Below are 16,129 nucleotides of genomic sequence, written 5' to 3' on the forward strand. Positions count from 1 at the left end.
TCTGTGGGCGGGGCTACCGGGCGCCGTTGGGCGCCGTGGGCGGGGCGTTCTAGGCGGAAGAGTAGGCAGCTGTGGGCGGGGCTAGTGGGGTGGTCGGGCGCCCGGGGCAGGCGGGCTGGATCTCGGTCCTTCCCAGTTGCGGGGCGCTGACGCCCAGGGAGCGCGGGGGGTCTCGGAGGCCCCGCTGCTGCCGGATCCGGGCAGGTCCCGCGCTGAGCGCCATGGCCCAGCCGCCGCCCGACGTCAGTGAGGACGAGTGTCTCCCTGAGTACCGCTACCTCTTCTGCCCCGACCTGCTCCGGTGAGGGCCGAGTTGGGGGCTGGGGGGGGGGTGCAGCCTCTGTAGAAGTGGTCGGGAACTGCGCTTTTACTGGGATGCGTGGGGACCCCGTGCCTGGCGGCCGGACAGTCCGGATGTCTGGGAGGTCCTGGCCACGCAAGTGCTCTGGAATTTTAACCTTTGCACTGTTGGGTGCAGGTTTTGTTTGTCCTGGTCAGTGGTCGTGGGTGTGCCCCGTGGTGGTCCTTTGAGGGTGGGAGTGAGGGGCAGGTGGAGGAAGGCTTGTATGTCTTGAAAACATTTCTCACTGGATTGATAAATTTATTATCATTTTTAGGTAGGCTCCATGCCCAGCGTGGGGCTTGAACTCATGACCCTGAGATCAAGAGTCTCAGGCTGTATTGACCAAGCCACTCGGGCGCCCCTAGTTTGTGTGTGTGTGTGTGTGTGAAAGAGAGAGAGAGAGAGGGTGAGCGGCAGGCAAAGGGAGAAGCAGGGTCCCCCCTGAGCAGGAAGCCCGATTGATACAGGACTCGATCCCAGGATCCTGGGATCATGACCTGAGCAGAAGACAGGCTTCACCGACTGAGCCACCCAGGCGCCCACGTTTTTCCATTTCTTTGTGTCTTCCTCAATTTCTTTCATGATTGTTCTTAGTGGTTATTTTTTAAGATTTTATTGATTTATATGGGAGAGAGCACAGACGGAGAGGGAAAGGGAGAAGGAGAAGCAGACTCCCCACCCAGCAGAGAGCCCAGTGTGGGGCTTGATCCCAGCACCTTGAGATCATGACCTGAGTTGAAGGCAGACGCTTAACAGCCTGAGCCACCCAGGTGCCCCTCTATAGTTTTCTGAGTACAGATCCTTTGCCTCTTTGGTCAGGTTTATTCCTAGGTATCTTATGGTTTTGGGTGCAGTTGTAAATGGGATCGACTCCTTAGTTTCTCTTTCTTCAGTCACATTGTTAGTGTATAGAAATGCCCCTGATTTCTGTGCATTGGTTTTGTATCCCGCCACCTTACTGAACTCCTGTATGAGTTCTAGCAGTTTCAGGTGGAGTCTTGTGGGTTTTCCACATAAAGTATCATATCACCTACAAACAGCAAGAGTTTGACTTCTTCTTTGCCGTTTTGGATGCCTTTTATTTCTTTTTGTTGTCTGATTGCTGAGGCTAAGACTTCTAGTCCTGTGTTGAACAGCAGTGGTGATAGTGGACATCCCTACCGTGTTCCTGACCTTAGGGGAAGAGCTCTCAGCTTTTCCCCATTGAGAATGATATTTGCTGTGGGTTTTTCATAGGTGGCTTTTATGATATTGAGGTATGTTCCCTCTATCCTTACACTGAAGAGTTTTAATCAAGAAAGGATGCTGTACTTTGTCAAATGCTTTTTCTGCGTCTGTTGAGAGGATCATATGCTTCTTGTCCTTTCTTTTATTAATGTCGTGTATCATGTTGACTGATTTGCGAATGTTGAGCCAGCCTTGCAGCCCGGGAATAAATTCCACTTTGTCAGGGTGAATAATCCTTTTAATGTACTGTATTTTGGTGAGAATTTTTGCATCCATGTTCATCAGGGATATTGGTCTGTAATTCTCCTTTTTGGTGGGGGTCTTTGTCTGGTTTTGCGATCAAGGTAATGCTGGCCTCATAGAATGAGTTTGGAAGTTTTCCTTCCATTTCTATTTTTGGAAACAGCTTCAGAAAAATAGGTATTAATTCTTCTTTAAATGTTTGATAGAATTCCCCAGGGAAGCCATCTGGCCCTGGGCACTCTTGTTTGTTGGGAGATTTTTGATTACTGCTTCAACTTCCTTGCTGGTTATGGGTCTGTTCACATTTTCTATATCTTCCCATTTCAGTTTTGGTAGTTTATATGGCTCTAGGAATGCATCCATTTCTCATTTGTTGGCATATAGTTGCTCATAATATATTCTTATAATTGTTGTATTTCTTTTTTTTTTTTTTTAAGATTTTATTTATTTATTTGACAGAGAGAGAGAGACAGCCAGCGAGAAAGGGACCACAAGCAACGGGAGTGGGAGAGGAAGAAGCAGGCTCATAGCAGAGGAGCCTGATGCGGGGCTCGATCCCAGGACTCTGGGATCACGCCCTGAGCCGAAGGCAGACGCTTAATGACTGAGCCACCCAGGCGCCCCATAATTGTTGTATTTCTTTGGTGTCAGTTGTGGTCTTTCCTCTTTCATTCATGATTTTATTTATTTGGCTCCTTTCTCTTTTTTGTTTGATAAGTCTGGCCAGGGGTTTATCAATCTTGTTAATTCTTTCAAAGAACCAGCTCCTAGTTTCGTTGATCTGTTCTACTGTTCTTTTGGTTTCTGTTTCATGGGTTTCTGCTCTGATCTTTATTATTTCTCTTCTTCTGCTGGATTTGGGCTTTATTTCTGTTCTTTCTCCAGCTCCTTTAGGGGTAGGGTTAGGTTGTGTGTTTGAGACCTTTCTTGTTCCTCAAGAAAGGCTTGTTTTTGCTTTTTTGAAGATTTTATTTATTTATTTATTTATTTGACACAGAGAGAGTGAGCATAAGCAGGGGGAGCGGCAGGCAGAGGGAGAGGGAGAAGCAGGCTCCCCACTGAGCAAGGAGCCCAATGCAGGGCTTGAGCCCAGGACCCTGGGATCATGACCTGAGCTGAAGGCAGATGCTTAACGCTGGGATCACGCTCTGAGCTGAAGGCAGACGCTTAACGACTGTGCCACCCAGGCGCCCCCCCCCCCCTTTTTATTTCTTGAAGGGCTGGTTTAGTGATCACAAATTATTTTAGGTTCTGTTTGTCCTTCTATTTTGAATGACATCCTAGCTGAATCAAATATTCTTGGCTGCATATTTTTCTCATTTAGCACCCTGAATATATCATGCCAGTCCTTTCTGGGCTGCCAGGTCTCTACGGATGGGTCTGCTGCCAGTCTGATGTTTCTATCCTTGTAGGTTATGGACCTCTTGTCCCGAGCTGCTTTCGGAATTTTTTCTTTGTCTCTGAACTTTGCAAGCTTTACTATTATATATCGAGGTGCTGACCTATATTTATTGATTTTGAGGGGGGGTTCTCTGTGCCTCCTGGACTTGAATGCCTGTTTCTTTCCCAAGATTAGGGAAGTTCTCAGCTATAATTTGCTCCAATATACCTTCTGCCCCCCCTTCTTCTTCTTCTGGGACCCCAATTATTCTAATATTGTTTCGCTTTGTGGTATCACTTATCTCTCACATTCTTCCCTTGTGATCCAGTAACCATTTATCTCGTTTTCTCAGTTTCTTTATTCTCCATCATTTTGTCTTCTAGATCACTAATTCTGTCTTCCGCTTCATTTATCCTAGCAGTTAAAGCCTCTATTTTTTTTTTTTTAAAGATTTTATTTATTTATTTGACAGAGAGAGACAGCCAGCGAGAGAGGGAACACAAGCAGGGGGAGTGGGAGAGGAAGAAGCAGGCTCCCAGCGGAGGAGCCTGATGTGGGGCTCGATCCCATAACGCCGGGACCACGCCCTGAACCGAAGGCAGACGCTCAACCGCTGTGCCACCCAGGCGCCCCTAAAGCCTCTATTTTTTATTGCATCTCACTGATAGCCTTTTTTATTTCGGCTTGTTTGTATTTTAGTTCTTTTATTTCTCCAGAAAGGGATTCTCTAGTGTCTGCTATGCTTTTTTCAAGCCCAGCTAGTGTCTTTATAATCGTTATTCTGAACTCTAGTCCTGACATCTTGCTTATTCCATACTCATTAGGTCCCTGTAGTCAGTACCGCCCCTTCTTCTCTTTTTTTGAGCTGAGTTTTTCCATCTTGTCTTTCTGTCCAGAGAAGAATAGATGAACGAGAGAACAAAATACTAAAATGACAACAACGACCCCAGAGAAATATACACTAAAGAAATCAGAAGAGACCCGAAACTGAAAAAAAGAGAGAGAGAGAGAGGGAATAAAATCAGACAGGTGAACAGAACAGAGCAATACACTGGACCCTGTGTATATTTTGGCCTGTTTGTTAGAAAGCTAGGGAGCTATCTCTTTAAAGTGCTTCCTTTTTCCTTAGGGACAAAGTGGCCTTCATCACAGGTGGTGGCTCTGGGATCGGGTTCCGGATTGCTGAGATTTTTATGCGGTGAGCACTGCTCTGTGTACTCTGTGCGCCCCCCCCCCCCCCGAAACTCACTGTACCTTGCATGGACCCTGCTGGATCCCTGGGCAAGATGCTGGTGGGTGGTAGGAACTCCTCTAGGCAGCAGGCCATTGGAGAGCCTCTGAAAGGGGTCATATGCTTTCCTGGGGGAGGCAGTACTCTAGGGTCTCCTCCTAGAGGTGAGCTGAGACTGTGGCTCTGGCCTCAGGACCCCCATTTGTACAAAGAGGAAGGGTTCAACCAGGTTGAGGTAACTACTGCCAAGCTCCCTGGGGTCTTGCCAAGCCAGGGTCAGGGTGAGCCACATTGACCCCAGCAGTGTGCAGAGCACAGTGTCTCTTGAGACATGAGCTCTGTGACCTTATGTCCAGGTCAACTGCGTGTGACCCCCACACAGGAAAGGGCCAGAGTTGGACTGGTGTTGGGGGAAAGAGGAAGCCTGTTGATATCCTAGGGACCCCTTCCCAGTTTTTTCCAGGCCCCCTGTTTTCATACCAGAGAGGTAGGTCTCCCTAGATGAGATTTGGGGATTCATCCATTCCTGGTGAATTCATTTCTCAAGCTGGTGGCTTTGTACATGTTGCTTCTATGAGTAGAACGTGGCCCTATGTGCTGAGGGTCATTTTGAGGACTAGGTGGGACCTGCTTAGCAGGTGGTAGCTACTGTGGTTGCTGTGAGGCTGAGTTTGTCAGGAGGTGAGGCAGGGCAGGCACCCTGGCCTCAGAATGGGCCCTCCTTGTCCTTCACTCCAGCCTCATAGGGAGAGGCTGGGGGGACCCAGCAGGCCCCATGCAGATCTGAGGCTCACAGCTGCTTCAGTGCAGTGCACGTGGTGTTTGGGGCAGGACCCACAGCTCTTCGTGGCTGGGATATCCCATGCCAGGGAGACCCAGACAAGAGACCCCAGGCTGGGCATCTACAGTGCCACTCAGCTTTGCTCAGGCACCTGTGTTCTCTGCAAGCTGTACCTTTGGCCCCGGGCTGGTGCTTCAGCCTAAGAGATCCTTGGGGGAAAGGAGCTCTGCTGAGAATGCCAGGTAGGAGGCCACCTGGGTGTGTCCCTTGCACCTTGCCACCCTCACACCTGCCCTCTGGCTTTGCAGGCATGGCTGCCACACAATCATTGCCAGCAGAAGCCTTCCAAGAGTGTCAAAGGTGAGGGGTCTCTCCTGTGTCCACCCCATCCCTGGGTGGCTCTGGGGGCCCAGAGCCTGTGCCTGGAGAGTCCTGAGGCTCACCAAAACCTGCTCCTCCCACATATGGAGCTTCAGTGCGAGTGGCCTCCCAGAGGTACCCCCAGGCTTCTTACAACATCTCATTATTGTGAGGAGAGTTGGGTGGTACTGTGGCCCCAAGAGAGATCTCAGCTCATAAGGACTTTGAGGGCGGTTCTCATGTCTCGTCCACCTGGGAGGAGACTCTCAGCACTGCCACAACTGGTCTCTGGGCAGGGACTGGAAGTCAGCTAGAGCTGCCGTCCACCCCTGACCCGGGACCAGTGGCCTGGAGGGTAACGTGGAAGGAGGAGCCCGGGGCGAGGGGGAGAGACTGGGGTATCTTAGAAGTGTCCACTAGGGGCTGTGGCCCCGTAGAGTGGCCAGTTGCCAGCTGTGCCTTCCCAGAGTGGGGTCCAGCAACAAACCCTGGCTGTCCAGCATCACCTGGACACATCACCCTTGTCAGATTCAGAAGCCACTGGGCTGCTGCCCACCTCTCTTTCTGTCTGGCTTCCAGTCTGCCACAAAGCTGGCTGCTGCCACTGGCCAGCGGTGCCTCCCTCTATCTCTGGACGTTCGAGCCATCCCAGCCATCACAGCCGCCGTGGACCAGGCACTGAAGGAGTTTGGGAAAATCGACATTCTCGTTAACTGTGAGTGGCTGACGGGGGAGGCCCGGGGGCTTCTAATGGGTCGGCAGTACCGGACCTCCCTGTTCAGTGGCTTCAGAACTCCTGTCCCGGGCCCCAGGCTCCTTCTGGGTCAGTACAGTCATGGCCCAGGTGGACATCCTGGGAACTCTGCCTACTCACGGAGTCAGGGCATTCTCATGTCCCAAAATTCTCCCTTCCAAAAAAAAAAAAAAAAAAGAAAGAGGCGCGCCTGGGTGGCTCACTCAGTTGAGCGTCTGCCTTCCTCTGTGGTCATGATCCCAGGGTGCTGGGGTAGGGCCCCCGTGGGCCTCCCTGCTCAGCGAGGAGCCTGCTTCTCCCTCCCCTCTGCCTGCCTCTCTGCTTACTTGTGCACACACTCTTTCTCTCTCTCTGATAAATAAATAAGTTCTTAAAAAAAACTTTTTTTAAAAAGAGATAGACTTAGTTATTTTAGTAGAGTTTTAGATTTACTGAGCAATCGAGCAGCTAGTACCTAGAATTCCGTGCACCCCCACACACAGTGCCCCCTGGTGTGAGCAGCTTGCATTTGTCAGAGTCGATGAACCAGTACGGTCCATGCTCTTAGCCGTAGTCTGCAGTTGATGTCAGGGTTCGCTCTTTGCTGAAATTCCCTTTAAAAACATACGGTGTATTGATTTTCTGCAGCTAACAAGGTACCATGAGCTGAGTAGCTTACAACAATAGAAATACATTCTCCTACACTTGTGGAGGTCCCAAATCCAAAACCAAGGTGTCGGCAGAGGCCCCTCCCAAGGGTCCAGGGGAGGGTCTGTTCCGGGCCTTTCTCTCAGCTTCTGGTGTTGCTGGCAATCCTCGGTGCTCCTTGGCTTGGGGCTTCTCTGCATGGGCTCCCCCATGTGTCTCTGTCTTTTCCCCTTCTCTTAGGAGGACACCTGTCTTGGATTTAGGCCCCCTCATCCCAGGTGATATCATCTTAATTTGATTGCATCTGCAAAGATCATATTTCCAAATAAAATCACATTCACAGGTACCAGCGATTAGGATTTCAGCATGTCTTTTTAAATTATAATAATAATTTATTAAAGATTTTATTTATTTGGGGGGGAGCTGAGGGGGAGAGGGAAGCAGACTCTCCATCCCTATTATTAGTCCCTATTATTATAATTTTTATTTTGTAGATGTGGGGAGGAGAGAGAGTCTTTTTTTTTTTTTTTAAGATTTTATTTGTTTGACAGAGACAGATACAGCGAGAGAGGGAACACAAGCAGGGGGAATGGGAGAAGGAGAAGCAGGCTTCCCGCTGAGCAGGGAGCCGGATGCAGGGCTCGATCCCAGAATGCTGGGATCATGACCAGAGCCGAAGGCAGACGCTTAACGACTGAGCCACCCAGGCGCCCTGAGGAGAGACAGTCTTAGGCAGGCTCCATGCTGAGTGCAGAGTCGGACCTGGGGCTCGGTCTCACAACCCTGAGAGCATGACCTGAGCTGAAATCAAGAGTCAAATGCTTAACTTACTGAGCCCCCCAGGTGCCCCGTCAGTGTATGTTTTTGAGGGACATAATTCAACCCATGATGTCCATCCTGCCCTGTCATTTAAGAATTTACCCAAGGGCTTGGGCCCCTTCCCTGTCCAGCCTGGACCGTGCTGAGGGCCCTTGTGTCCTATTGCCTGGGGCTCCAGCACCAGCCGCTGTCTTCTTGCACCCTGCAGGTGCAGCTGGAAACTTCCTGTGCCCTGCCAGTGCGTTGTCCTTCAATGCTTTTAAGACCGTGATGGACATCGACACCTTGGGCACCTTCAACACATCTCGTGTACTTTATGAGAAGTTCTTCAGGGTGAGTGTTGCCTCTACCTGGGTGACGTCTCCTCTGGCCCCCCACTCACTGCGCTCCCCCATGTGTTCCAGGACCATGGAGGCGTGATCGTAAACATCACTGCGACCCTGGGTACCCGGGGGCAGGTGCTTCAAGTGCATGCAGGCTCTGCCAAGGCAGCTGTGGGTACGGCTCCCCCTCTGGTCTGCATGCCTGGGCTCCCTTTGGGTCCCTCTCCTGCCTGTCCCTGGAAGCCACCAGTGTCCCAGTGAAGCTAAGCCCAGTGGTGGGCAGTGGAGAGGCCTGGCCCTGAGCCCTGACTCACACCCGAGCCACCCCAGAGAGCAGAGTAGCCCTGCATCCCCCCTCATGCCTGCCTGTCTTCTCTCCAGATGCAATGACAAGGCACTTGGCTGTGGAGTGGGGTCCCCAGAACATCCGTGTCAACAGCCTCGCCCCTGGCCCCATCAGTGGGACAGAGGGGTTCCGGCGGCTGGGTAAGCATCTTGGGAAGCCCCGCGCCCCACAGTGCTCCCGTGGGATCTCTGCCACCTGGCTGGGATAGGCCCAGGATAAGGACTGCTTCCTCACGGCTCACAGGGCTGCAGAGAGGCTGTCTAAAGCCAAGTCTTGGCCATTCTCAGTGAGCACACCTGTGATAGACTAAGGGTTGGCCAGACGTGGGCAGCTGCTTCTTGGAAGTAGAGGCCGCAGAGCTGCTGGCCTTGATATGTGAGCCAGACACAAAGGGGGCCACCCATTAGAGCTTCCAGAACCTGGACAGGGTGCATGTCAGAGCCCTGTGCTGGTTCTATGGCCGCGTCCATACCTTGCCTGTTCCTGCTCTGCTGGGGTGGTGCTGACAATGCCCCCAGTGTTCCTGGACGTGGTTTGGGGAGAGCTGGGCAGAGGAGAGTGGAGGGTCCTGGGTCCTAGGGCTCACAGGGTTGAGCCTCCTTCTGCCCTTCTAGGTGGCCCCCAGACCAGTGTCAGCGCAAAGACTCTGGCCATCCCCCTGCAGAGGCTGGGCAACAAGACAGAGGTCGCCCACAGTGCACTGTACCTGGCCAGCCCTTTGGCGTCCTACGTGACGGGCGCCGTGCTGGTGGTTGACGGCGGGGCATGGCTGACATTCCCCAATGACATCAAGTTGCTGGCAGATTTCGCGTCTGCTAAGCTCTAGGTGATGTGCTGCTCTCGCCTTCTGGGGGTCCCCTCTGTCCTTGGGCCCCTTCCTGAAACCCCCATCCAGTGGGCCGGTGTTCACTGTTTTGGGCCCCGATGTGTCTCCCCTGAATCCCTTGGGTGTATTTTTAGACATGTTTTGGGCACTTTTGGGTTTTGACTACCCCAGCAGATCAAACCATAGTAAGGCAAGGCTCAGGAGGGGTCTTGAACAGATGGGTCGTGCTGGGAGGGGGCCCAGCCCAATGTAGCTGCACCCCAGACCTCAGGGCCTCCTGCAAATCAGGACAGGCATGGCTTGCCTGCAGCGGGTGGGAACCCCTCTCTTTGGGAGCTCTACTGGGTGACCGTCTCTGGAGGCCTGAGGGCCTGCTGGGCCCATGGGGGTAGAGGGAGGATGCCATTGCTCTCCGCCTGCCGCTTTTCTCCCTCTAGTCCTGGTGCCGGGTGGGCCTGCGAGGCCTGCGCACCTGCTTCTCTGAGCACCAGATTCCTCCGAAGAAGGCTGAGGAGGTGCCTGGGGCTCTGAGCTCCTCTGTGCCCCAAGCCTCTTGGGTCCCCATTGCGGGCTGGTGGCAGAAACGCTCTAGGGCCGTGGCTGGCTCCCATCCTGCCTCTGAGGGGTGGGTGTGGTGGAGGGACATTCCAGGAGCTCACAACCTGTGGTCACACCATGAAGCCGTGGTGGGAGCCGGTTTCCACGGTGACCGCCATCCTGCCTGGAGGTGGGTTTGTTGGTGGACACAAGCGATGCTGAGAAGCGCCTCTTCTGAAGGCCTCTGTGGTTTGGTTGCAGGCAGACACGTTCTCAGGGCCCATGGCATGTGGGCGGCCAGGCAGCAGGAGGGTGTGGGCCCCAGGCCAGCCCCCCCCAGTCACTAGGATGAGGAACGTTCATCTTGGGGGGCTCTGGGAGGTTGCAGAAGGGGCTCATGGTATCCCCCCCCCCCCATGCACTGGGCCTGGCTGCCTGTTGCCCTCTATGGGCGCTGATGTGGACCTGCAGCATTCCTCCTACCCGAGTCTGGCCACTCAGGGCTGCTGCCCAGGGCGTGTGCAGGAGGCAGAAGCTGGTGCCCCTCGGCTTTCCCCTGTGACCTTGGCATCTGCTGGAGTTCTGACAAGCACTGGATGGCTGAAGTCAAGGAGCTGTTCTGAAGGGACGCTGGTCCACAGTCCCTCTGGGACTTCTGGGATGCTTCCTGCGGCGCTCCTCCCAGGACTGCCTCCCACCACCAAACTGGACAATCTCAGCAGGATCCGAACCAGAGACTGGCCCCTCCTCCAGGAACTGTGCTGTGTCTACATCCCTCCCCGTGGCCCCACCTCCCGTGCTCAGGTGGGAGTGACCAGGCAGTGAGGCCACCTGCTCACCTGCCTACACCCCATGGATGTCTGCCAGGGGGACTCTGACATTCTGGAGCTCCCTTGGGAGTGGACCTGGGATCCGATCTGGGGTCTGCGGCTGTCCCCCCCGTCTGCCCTGCCTCATCCCAGCCTGGGGGGGTCTTTGTGGTCTTTGGCCTGTGTCCCCTGCATGCTGAGGTGGCTGCACTGCCTGGCTGTAGAAAGCAGGGCATTTCAGGCTCCCGTCTTCCCTTCCTTGTTCCTCTGCTTGGGGATCTTACTCCACAGGGGGAAGCCAGACCAGGGAGGATAGAAAAACATGTTTGATCCCTCCCACCCCAGGCCTGGGTATTGGGCTGCAGATGGGACCCCCTGGTTGGGGCACACCCATCCCTCTCAGCCGTTGGCAACATGCACTGGGTTGTCCCCCACCTCCCCTGGAGTCTGTCCTTTGCGGGTACATCCCAGTGGACTTCGTCCTGTGCCATTCAGGGCCTGACTTTCTAGGCCCTCCAGTGGGCCATTGTCGTCACCAGCACCCTCTCATAGGCCCAGAGGGGTCAGGAAATTCTGGCGTCTCATTTGTTCCTTCGATGATCACTCTTTGACATTCATGCCAGGACCTAAGGAAGCCACTTGGACCCTAGGATTTGTTTTCTGTGCTGTTCGTTAGAAACTCCGAGATGGCCTTGTACGGGAGGTGCTCAGAGCTGTTGTCTGGCTGGGCACACAGCCCCCTCCTCCCTGTCTGTACCACCGTTTACGTAAGCGGAGGTCCTAGCGTTTTGCCAATAAATGCATTTCCCTAAAAAAAAACTCTTATTACTATGAGACAATTCACTGGACTTTGCAAAAGTTTGTAGAAGGAAAAGGAAGACACTAGAAAAGAATCACCAGCTCGAGATGGGGGTGTTTTCTTCCTGTCTTTTTTCTGTGAGGAGTTTGGAAACCTCTTCCCACCTAGTTCTTGAAGCCCCCATCCTTGGGCAGGTGAGCCCATCCTGAGGCAAGGGGAGGCTTTCTGCTTCCCTGGTGGGTGGGGGTGTGCTCAGACCAGCCAGGTCCCCAAGGTGACCACGTTCCCTGCAAGGTCCTGGTCTGCTCCTGGGCAGTTCTGCTCACCGTTGGAGGATGGAGCTTGAGCCCTCTGCCCCAGATGCCACACTCACATGTCCCTTGTCCAGTCCTTTCCTTCTGTGAAAAGAGACCCTCCCTGCCTTCGAGAGTGCAGGGGGAACCACGGCAGCCAAGAGCCCACCTGGCAGAGGGGGTCCCTGCATGTGCTATTTAAGGTGCTTCATGGGGCGCCTGGGGGGCTCAGTGAGTTGAGCGTCTGACTCTTGATCTCAGCTCAGGTCTTGATTTCAGGGTCATGAGTTCAAGTCCCACAGGGGGCTCCGTGCTGGGCGTGGAGCCCATTAAAAATAATAATAATAAAAAAATAAAATAAAGGTGCTTCTTGTCACGGAGACCAGAATGTGGTGGCATCGAGTCCAGCAGCGAGGCAGGCCGATGGGTCCTTCTCACGCTTCTGGGTGGAAAAAGAAGGCGGTGAGACTAGTTACTGGGGAGGTTGGCCAGTGAGAGACAGAGGCTGTCATCAGAGCCCCCGCCTCCCCCCACCAGGTTGGGCCTTTTCCTGAAGGAGGCCCTGGGGGTGGCCAGAGGTAGGGTCATGGCCACGCTCTGCTGCCTTTGAAGCTTGGGTCGCACAGTTGAGGTAAAAGCATTGTCTCACGGGGGTGTGGTTAAGAAAGGCCACCTGCTGGGTCTCCACAGCGCCTTGGTTCCAGGAAGGGCCGAGTCTGGAAAGCAGGTTGCAAGAGCAGGCCTTTGATTACTGCCTCAGTCAGGTTCTCCAGAGAAACAGAACCAATAGGGTGTAGATAGATACAAGGAGGTTTGTTTTAGGGATTGGCTCACGTGACCGTGGAGTCCAAGAAGTCCCACCGTCTCCATCTGCAAGCTGGAGACGGGAAAGCGAGTGGTGTGATTTTAGTCCAAGGACGATGGTCTGAGAAACAGGGGCTCTGGCAAGAAGAATGGACATTCCAGCTCAAGCAGAGAGAGGAGGAGTCGTCCTTCCTGTGCCTTTCCATTCTCCTGGGGCCATGGGCGGATTGCACTGGTGGTGCTGCCCACATTGCTGATGGCAGACCATCCTCACTCTGTCCACTAAACCATGCCGGTCTCTTCCAGAAATACCCAGAAACTATGGCTTGTGCGTGATGGGTGGTTGGCTGTGAGATAGGTCCTGTCCGCTTGGCTTCCTGCACCAGGGCGGCTGCTGGGGGCCCCTCGGTCTCAGGCACAAGCGGTGGCACCCCCTGCCTGGTGGGGACGCTGGTGGGCGTCAGGTACAGACCGGCGGGGGTGTGGGCAGACAGCCCCTGCAGCGGCGCTCTGGCTCCGTGGCAATGGGCAGAGAACTAGCTTCTCCCGTTTCGCACAGGCCGTCTCTGCATCCCCGAGGGAATGTCAGGTTCTGGGAAAGGAGGGGTGATTGCTTCCGTGAACCCCAGTCAGAGTGCTCCGAAACCTTCGCTGCGGAAGCCCGTCGACAGGCCCGCCAACTCGGGCTCCCCTTGAACGGGCGGCGGTGCTCGACTCTCGTCCCTCGGCCACGGGGCAGCGTCTGCCGAAGCGGAGGGCTGTCGACCACGAAGAGCCTGCCGCGCGCCCCTCCGGCATCTTCGCCCGGGTCTCAGGGAGCGGAACACGGCGTGGAAAGCACTGCAGGCCTCGCCTGCTGAATGAACGAAGGAGCAGATCTCCGCGCTTCACCCTCGGGCATCCCGAGCCACACGGCGATTCCCGGGACGTCGGTGTGACGCAGTGGACAGCGGGGCGTGTCTGCCTTTGTGTCAACGGAGAGCAAAGGAAACCTTCAAATTGCCTGAAATAAGGAGTGCTGATTTGGGGGAGTTTCTCTCGGCTTACTCCTCCTGTTGCCATGGTAACTTGGTAAAATTTGACTGCGGCTTGCATGCGCTAGCTTTGTCCTTTGTGTCACCTTGGAAAGGCCCGGAGGTCAGGCCCAAGCACGACACTGGTTTCCCGAATGCCGGACTTGTGGTGCACGTGCTGTCCCCATGTCCGTCTCTGGTCGCTCTGGGTCGTTCACCTTGTTCCCCCCATCTTTCTCTCCCCTCTCTTTCCTGCCCCGTGCACCGTGGCATCTGCAGGGGCTAGGCCACCCCAGTGGGGCGTAAAAGATTTGGGAGGCAGAGGGAGACCTCCTCGCTCAGACGCTGTCCAGCCACAAGTACACACGGGGCACCTGCTTTTGCCCAGCACCCGGCTGAGGACTGAGGTGTGAGCACAACTGACTCTAACTTCCAGTCTTCTCTCCACCTTGGCATCTGCACAAGGGGCCCTCTGAGTGAGCAGGAAGAGCGAGAGGATGAATCCCCGAGAGTCCACACAACCTGAGGCTCAGCAGGGGCGCCTGGGTGGCTCCATCCCTGACGCGTCTGCCTTCGGCTCAGGTCGTGACCGCAGGGTCCCAGGAGCGAGCCCCGCATCGCGCCCCCTGCTCAGCGGGAGCCTGCTTCTCCCTCTGCCCCTGCTCACGCGCGTGCTTGCTCTCTCTCTCTAATAAATACATAAACTCTTAAAAAAAATTTTTTTTGAGGCTCAGCAGATGTTCCTCTCTCCTCTGACCTTCACATCATTTTGTCCTTATCTTATGGGCCAAGCCCCCACCCGATGCTGCGTGTCCCCATGAGGGTCTTGCTCATTCCTGGCTCTGCACAGAGACCCAGTCACGCTGCAGCTCAGCGGTGGTGTCCTTTTGAGCAGATGGGCTCTCTGGGGTCAGGCTTTCCCAGGTGGGGTTATGGGGCCCCTCAGGGTGTGTGTGGATGCATGCGGCAGAACTCTACTCTGACTGTTCAGATCCAAAGAGATGGAGTGTGTAAGAATGCTGCTGGGCTCTCTCACTGGCTCCAAGGGTAGGGTGCGCTGGAGCTTGGGGCCCCAGGGCTCTAGGGCCCAGGACCGAGCATCCCTTCCTTCTTGTACCCCTACCTGTCCCTGTGAACCCGCAGCTCTCTCTCTGACCAGGTCCCAGCCACTGTGTATACAAGTGTAACCCGACCCCGGCGCAGAAAGCCAGCGTTCCTTCCGTCAGGTTCACATCCAAAGTTCTGAGGAAAGGTGCACATTCACTCCATTTGGATGCGGAGTCTGGCTCTTAACAATAAACCGTGGCCAAAGGTCGATCACATCATATGAACATGACAACTCCCATGACAGCCGTGGGCTTGGAGAAGGGCTGCTTCTAGAAAATGTGTGTTTACAGACCATCCCACGTGGATCCTGACTCACACGAAACAAACTCACTAAAGTCCAGTGTGCAGCCTGCCATGCTGATAATGTGTGTGTGTGCGTGCTCTTTTCCAGGGACCGGGTGAGTCTTAGGTCCCCTCCCTGGTGAAGCCCAAAGGCCAGCTGGGAGATGGCAGAGGCTGCCTACTCTGATGCTCCATCCAGCTTCTCCCCTCGTGTCTCAGGACCGGGGCTCTGTCCAGCTCAGCCCATCTGTCCTGGGGACCGTGGGGGAGACCGAATCTTTCTTTCGACTTCCCCTTTCGTTGCTCTTCCTGACTTGGTGCTTCAGGGAAGCAGCCCCACAGCGACTGGGAATGGATGGACGTCATGGTGCCGGTCTCTGGGAGTAGACCCATATAACCTTGCCAACGGCTAGAAGACTCTCTAACTCTTTATTCACGTGTTTTGATTACCTCTTGCATTATTTCTTCAGGTAACAAGTGTAATCAGGATGGATCTCACTAACTGAACTCGCAGAGGAGAACTTTTCTGTCAGGTCTTGGAGTCTGAGGGGCACCTCATCACATCCATATATCAAAGCATCTCAAGGAGATGGACCTGACAGGTGTCTTTTTTTTTTTTTTTTTAAGATTTTATTTATTTGAGAGCGAGAGCACAAGTGAGGGGAGGGGCAGAGGGAGAGGGACAAGCAGATGACCCACTGAGCGCAGAGCCCAACATATGGGGCTTGATCCCAGAACCCCGAGATGTTGGCCTGAGCAGAAACCAAGAGTCGGACACTCAACCAACTGAGCCACCCAGGTGCCCCTGACAGGTGTCTCGTGATGGCTGAGAAAAGTCTGTCGGAAATACACAGAATTATGTAATGAGCACTGGGTATTATGTAAGACTGATGAACCACTGACCTCTACCTCTGAAACCAATGATACGTTACCTGTTAATTAATTGAATTTAAATAAAACAAAACAAAAAATACACAGAATTAACTCTTAACTCTTCCACCACCACATGTAATGAGGACAATTTTTACACAGTGGGAGAAGAATGATGGGTATTAGATGTTCATCTCTTTGAAAAGTAGGACCTGAAGCCAAAACAAGGAAGTTCTGAATCCCATACAAGCCTCTGGCCCGCTGGCTCCTCTCGCCCATCTCCCTCCCCCCCCCCCCCCCCCCCCCCCCCCGCCGCGCCGTGATCTTGGCATTGGGGGAGGGGGGTGGGTGCAG

At 54.1% G+C, this 16,129-nt stretch overlaps 1 protein-coding gene across 5 annotated transcripts; it reads left to right on the forward strand.

Moving 5' to 3' along the window:
• The first annotated feature begins 36 nt into the window (after positions 1-36).
• On the forward strand, positions 37-15,876 carry DECR2 (2,4-dienoyl-CoA reductase 2). 5 transcript variants are annotated; one of them, XR_008960408.1, is made up of 10 exons: positions 76-301; positions 4,324-4,392; positions 5,515-5,566; positions 6,146-6,281; positions 7,975-8,099; positions 8,171-8,264; positions 8,471-8,575; positions 9,050-9,261; positions 13,063-13,566; positions 13,982-14,233. XR_008960408.1 is itself a non-coding variant. In XM_044379096.3 (9 exons), the coding sequence occupies exons 1-8, from the start codon at positions 222-224 to the stop codon at positions 9,259-9,261; spliced, it is 873 nt and encodes a 290-aa protein (XP_044235031.1). In that variant the 5' UTR covers positions 37-221; the 3' UTR covers positions 10,270-11,426. The 5 variants fall into 5 exon arrangements, 4 of the variants coding, with proteins under 4 accessions (XP_044235031.1, XP_048081230.1, XP_057171177.1 ...); XM_044379096.3 differs by lacking the exons at positions 13,063-13,566; positions 13,982-14,233 and adding an exon at positions 10,270-11,426 and having other exon boundaries at positions 37-301; XM_048225273.2 differs by lacking the exons at positions 13,063-13,566; positions 13,982-14,233 and adding an exon at positions 15,376-15,876.
• Positions 15,877-16,129: the final 253 nt, after the last annotated feature.

This window comes from Ursus arctos, unplaced genomic scaffold (assembly GCF_023065955.2).
Source record: "Ursus arctos isolate Adak ecotype North America unplaced genomic scaffold, UrsArc2.0 scaffold_2, whole genome shotgun sequence".
Classification (NCBI taxonomy): Eukaryota; Metazoa; Chordata; class Mammalia; order Carnivora; family Ursidae; genus Ursus; species Ursus arctos.

Bases quoted from the DNA above. Each gene is read 5' to 3' on its own strand.
- DECR2 (XM_044379096.3), top strand. From the start codon at position 222: ATGGCCCAGCCGCCGCCCGACGTCAGTGAGGACGAGTGTCTCCCTGAG. The intron at 4,393-5,514 runs GTGAGCACTGCT...CTGGCTTTGCAG, and splicing joins ATTGCTGAGATTTTTATGCG to GCATGGCTGCCACACAATCA. The intron at 5,567-6,145 runs GTGAGGGGTCTC...TCTGGCTTCCAG, and splicing joins GCCTTCCAAGAGTGTCAAAG to TCTGCCACAAAGCTGGCTGC.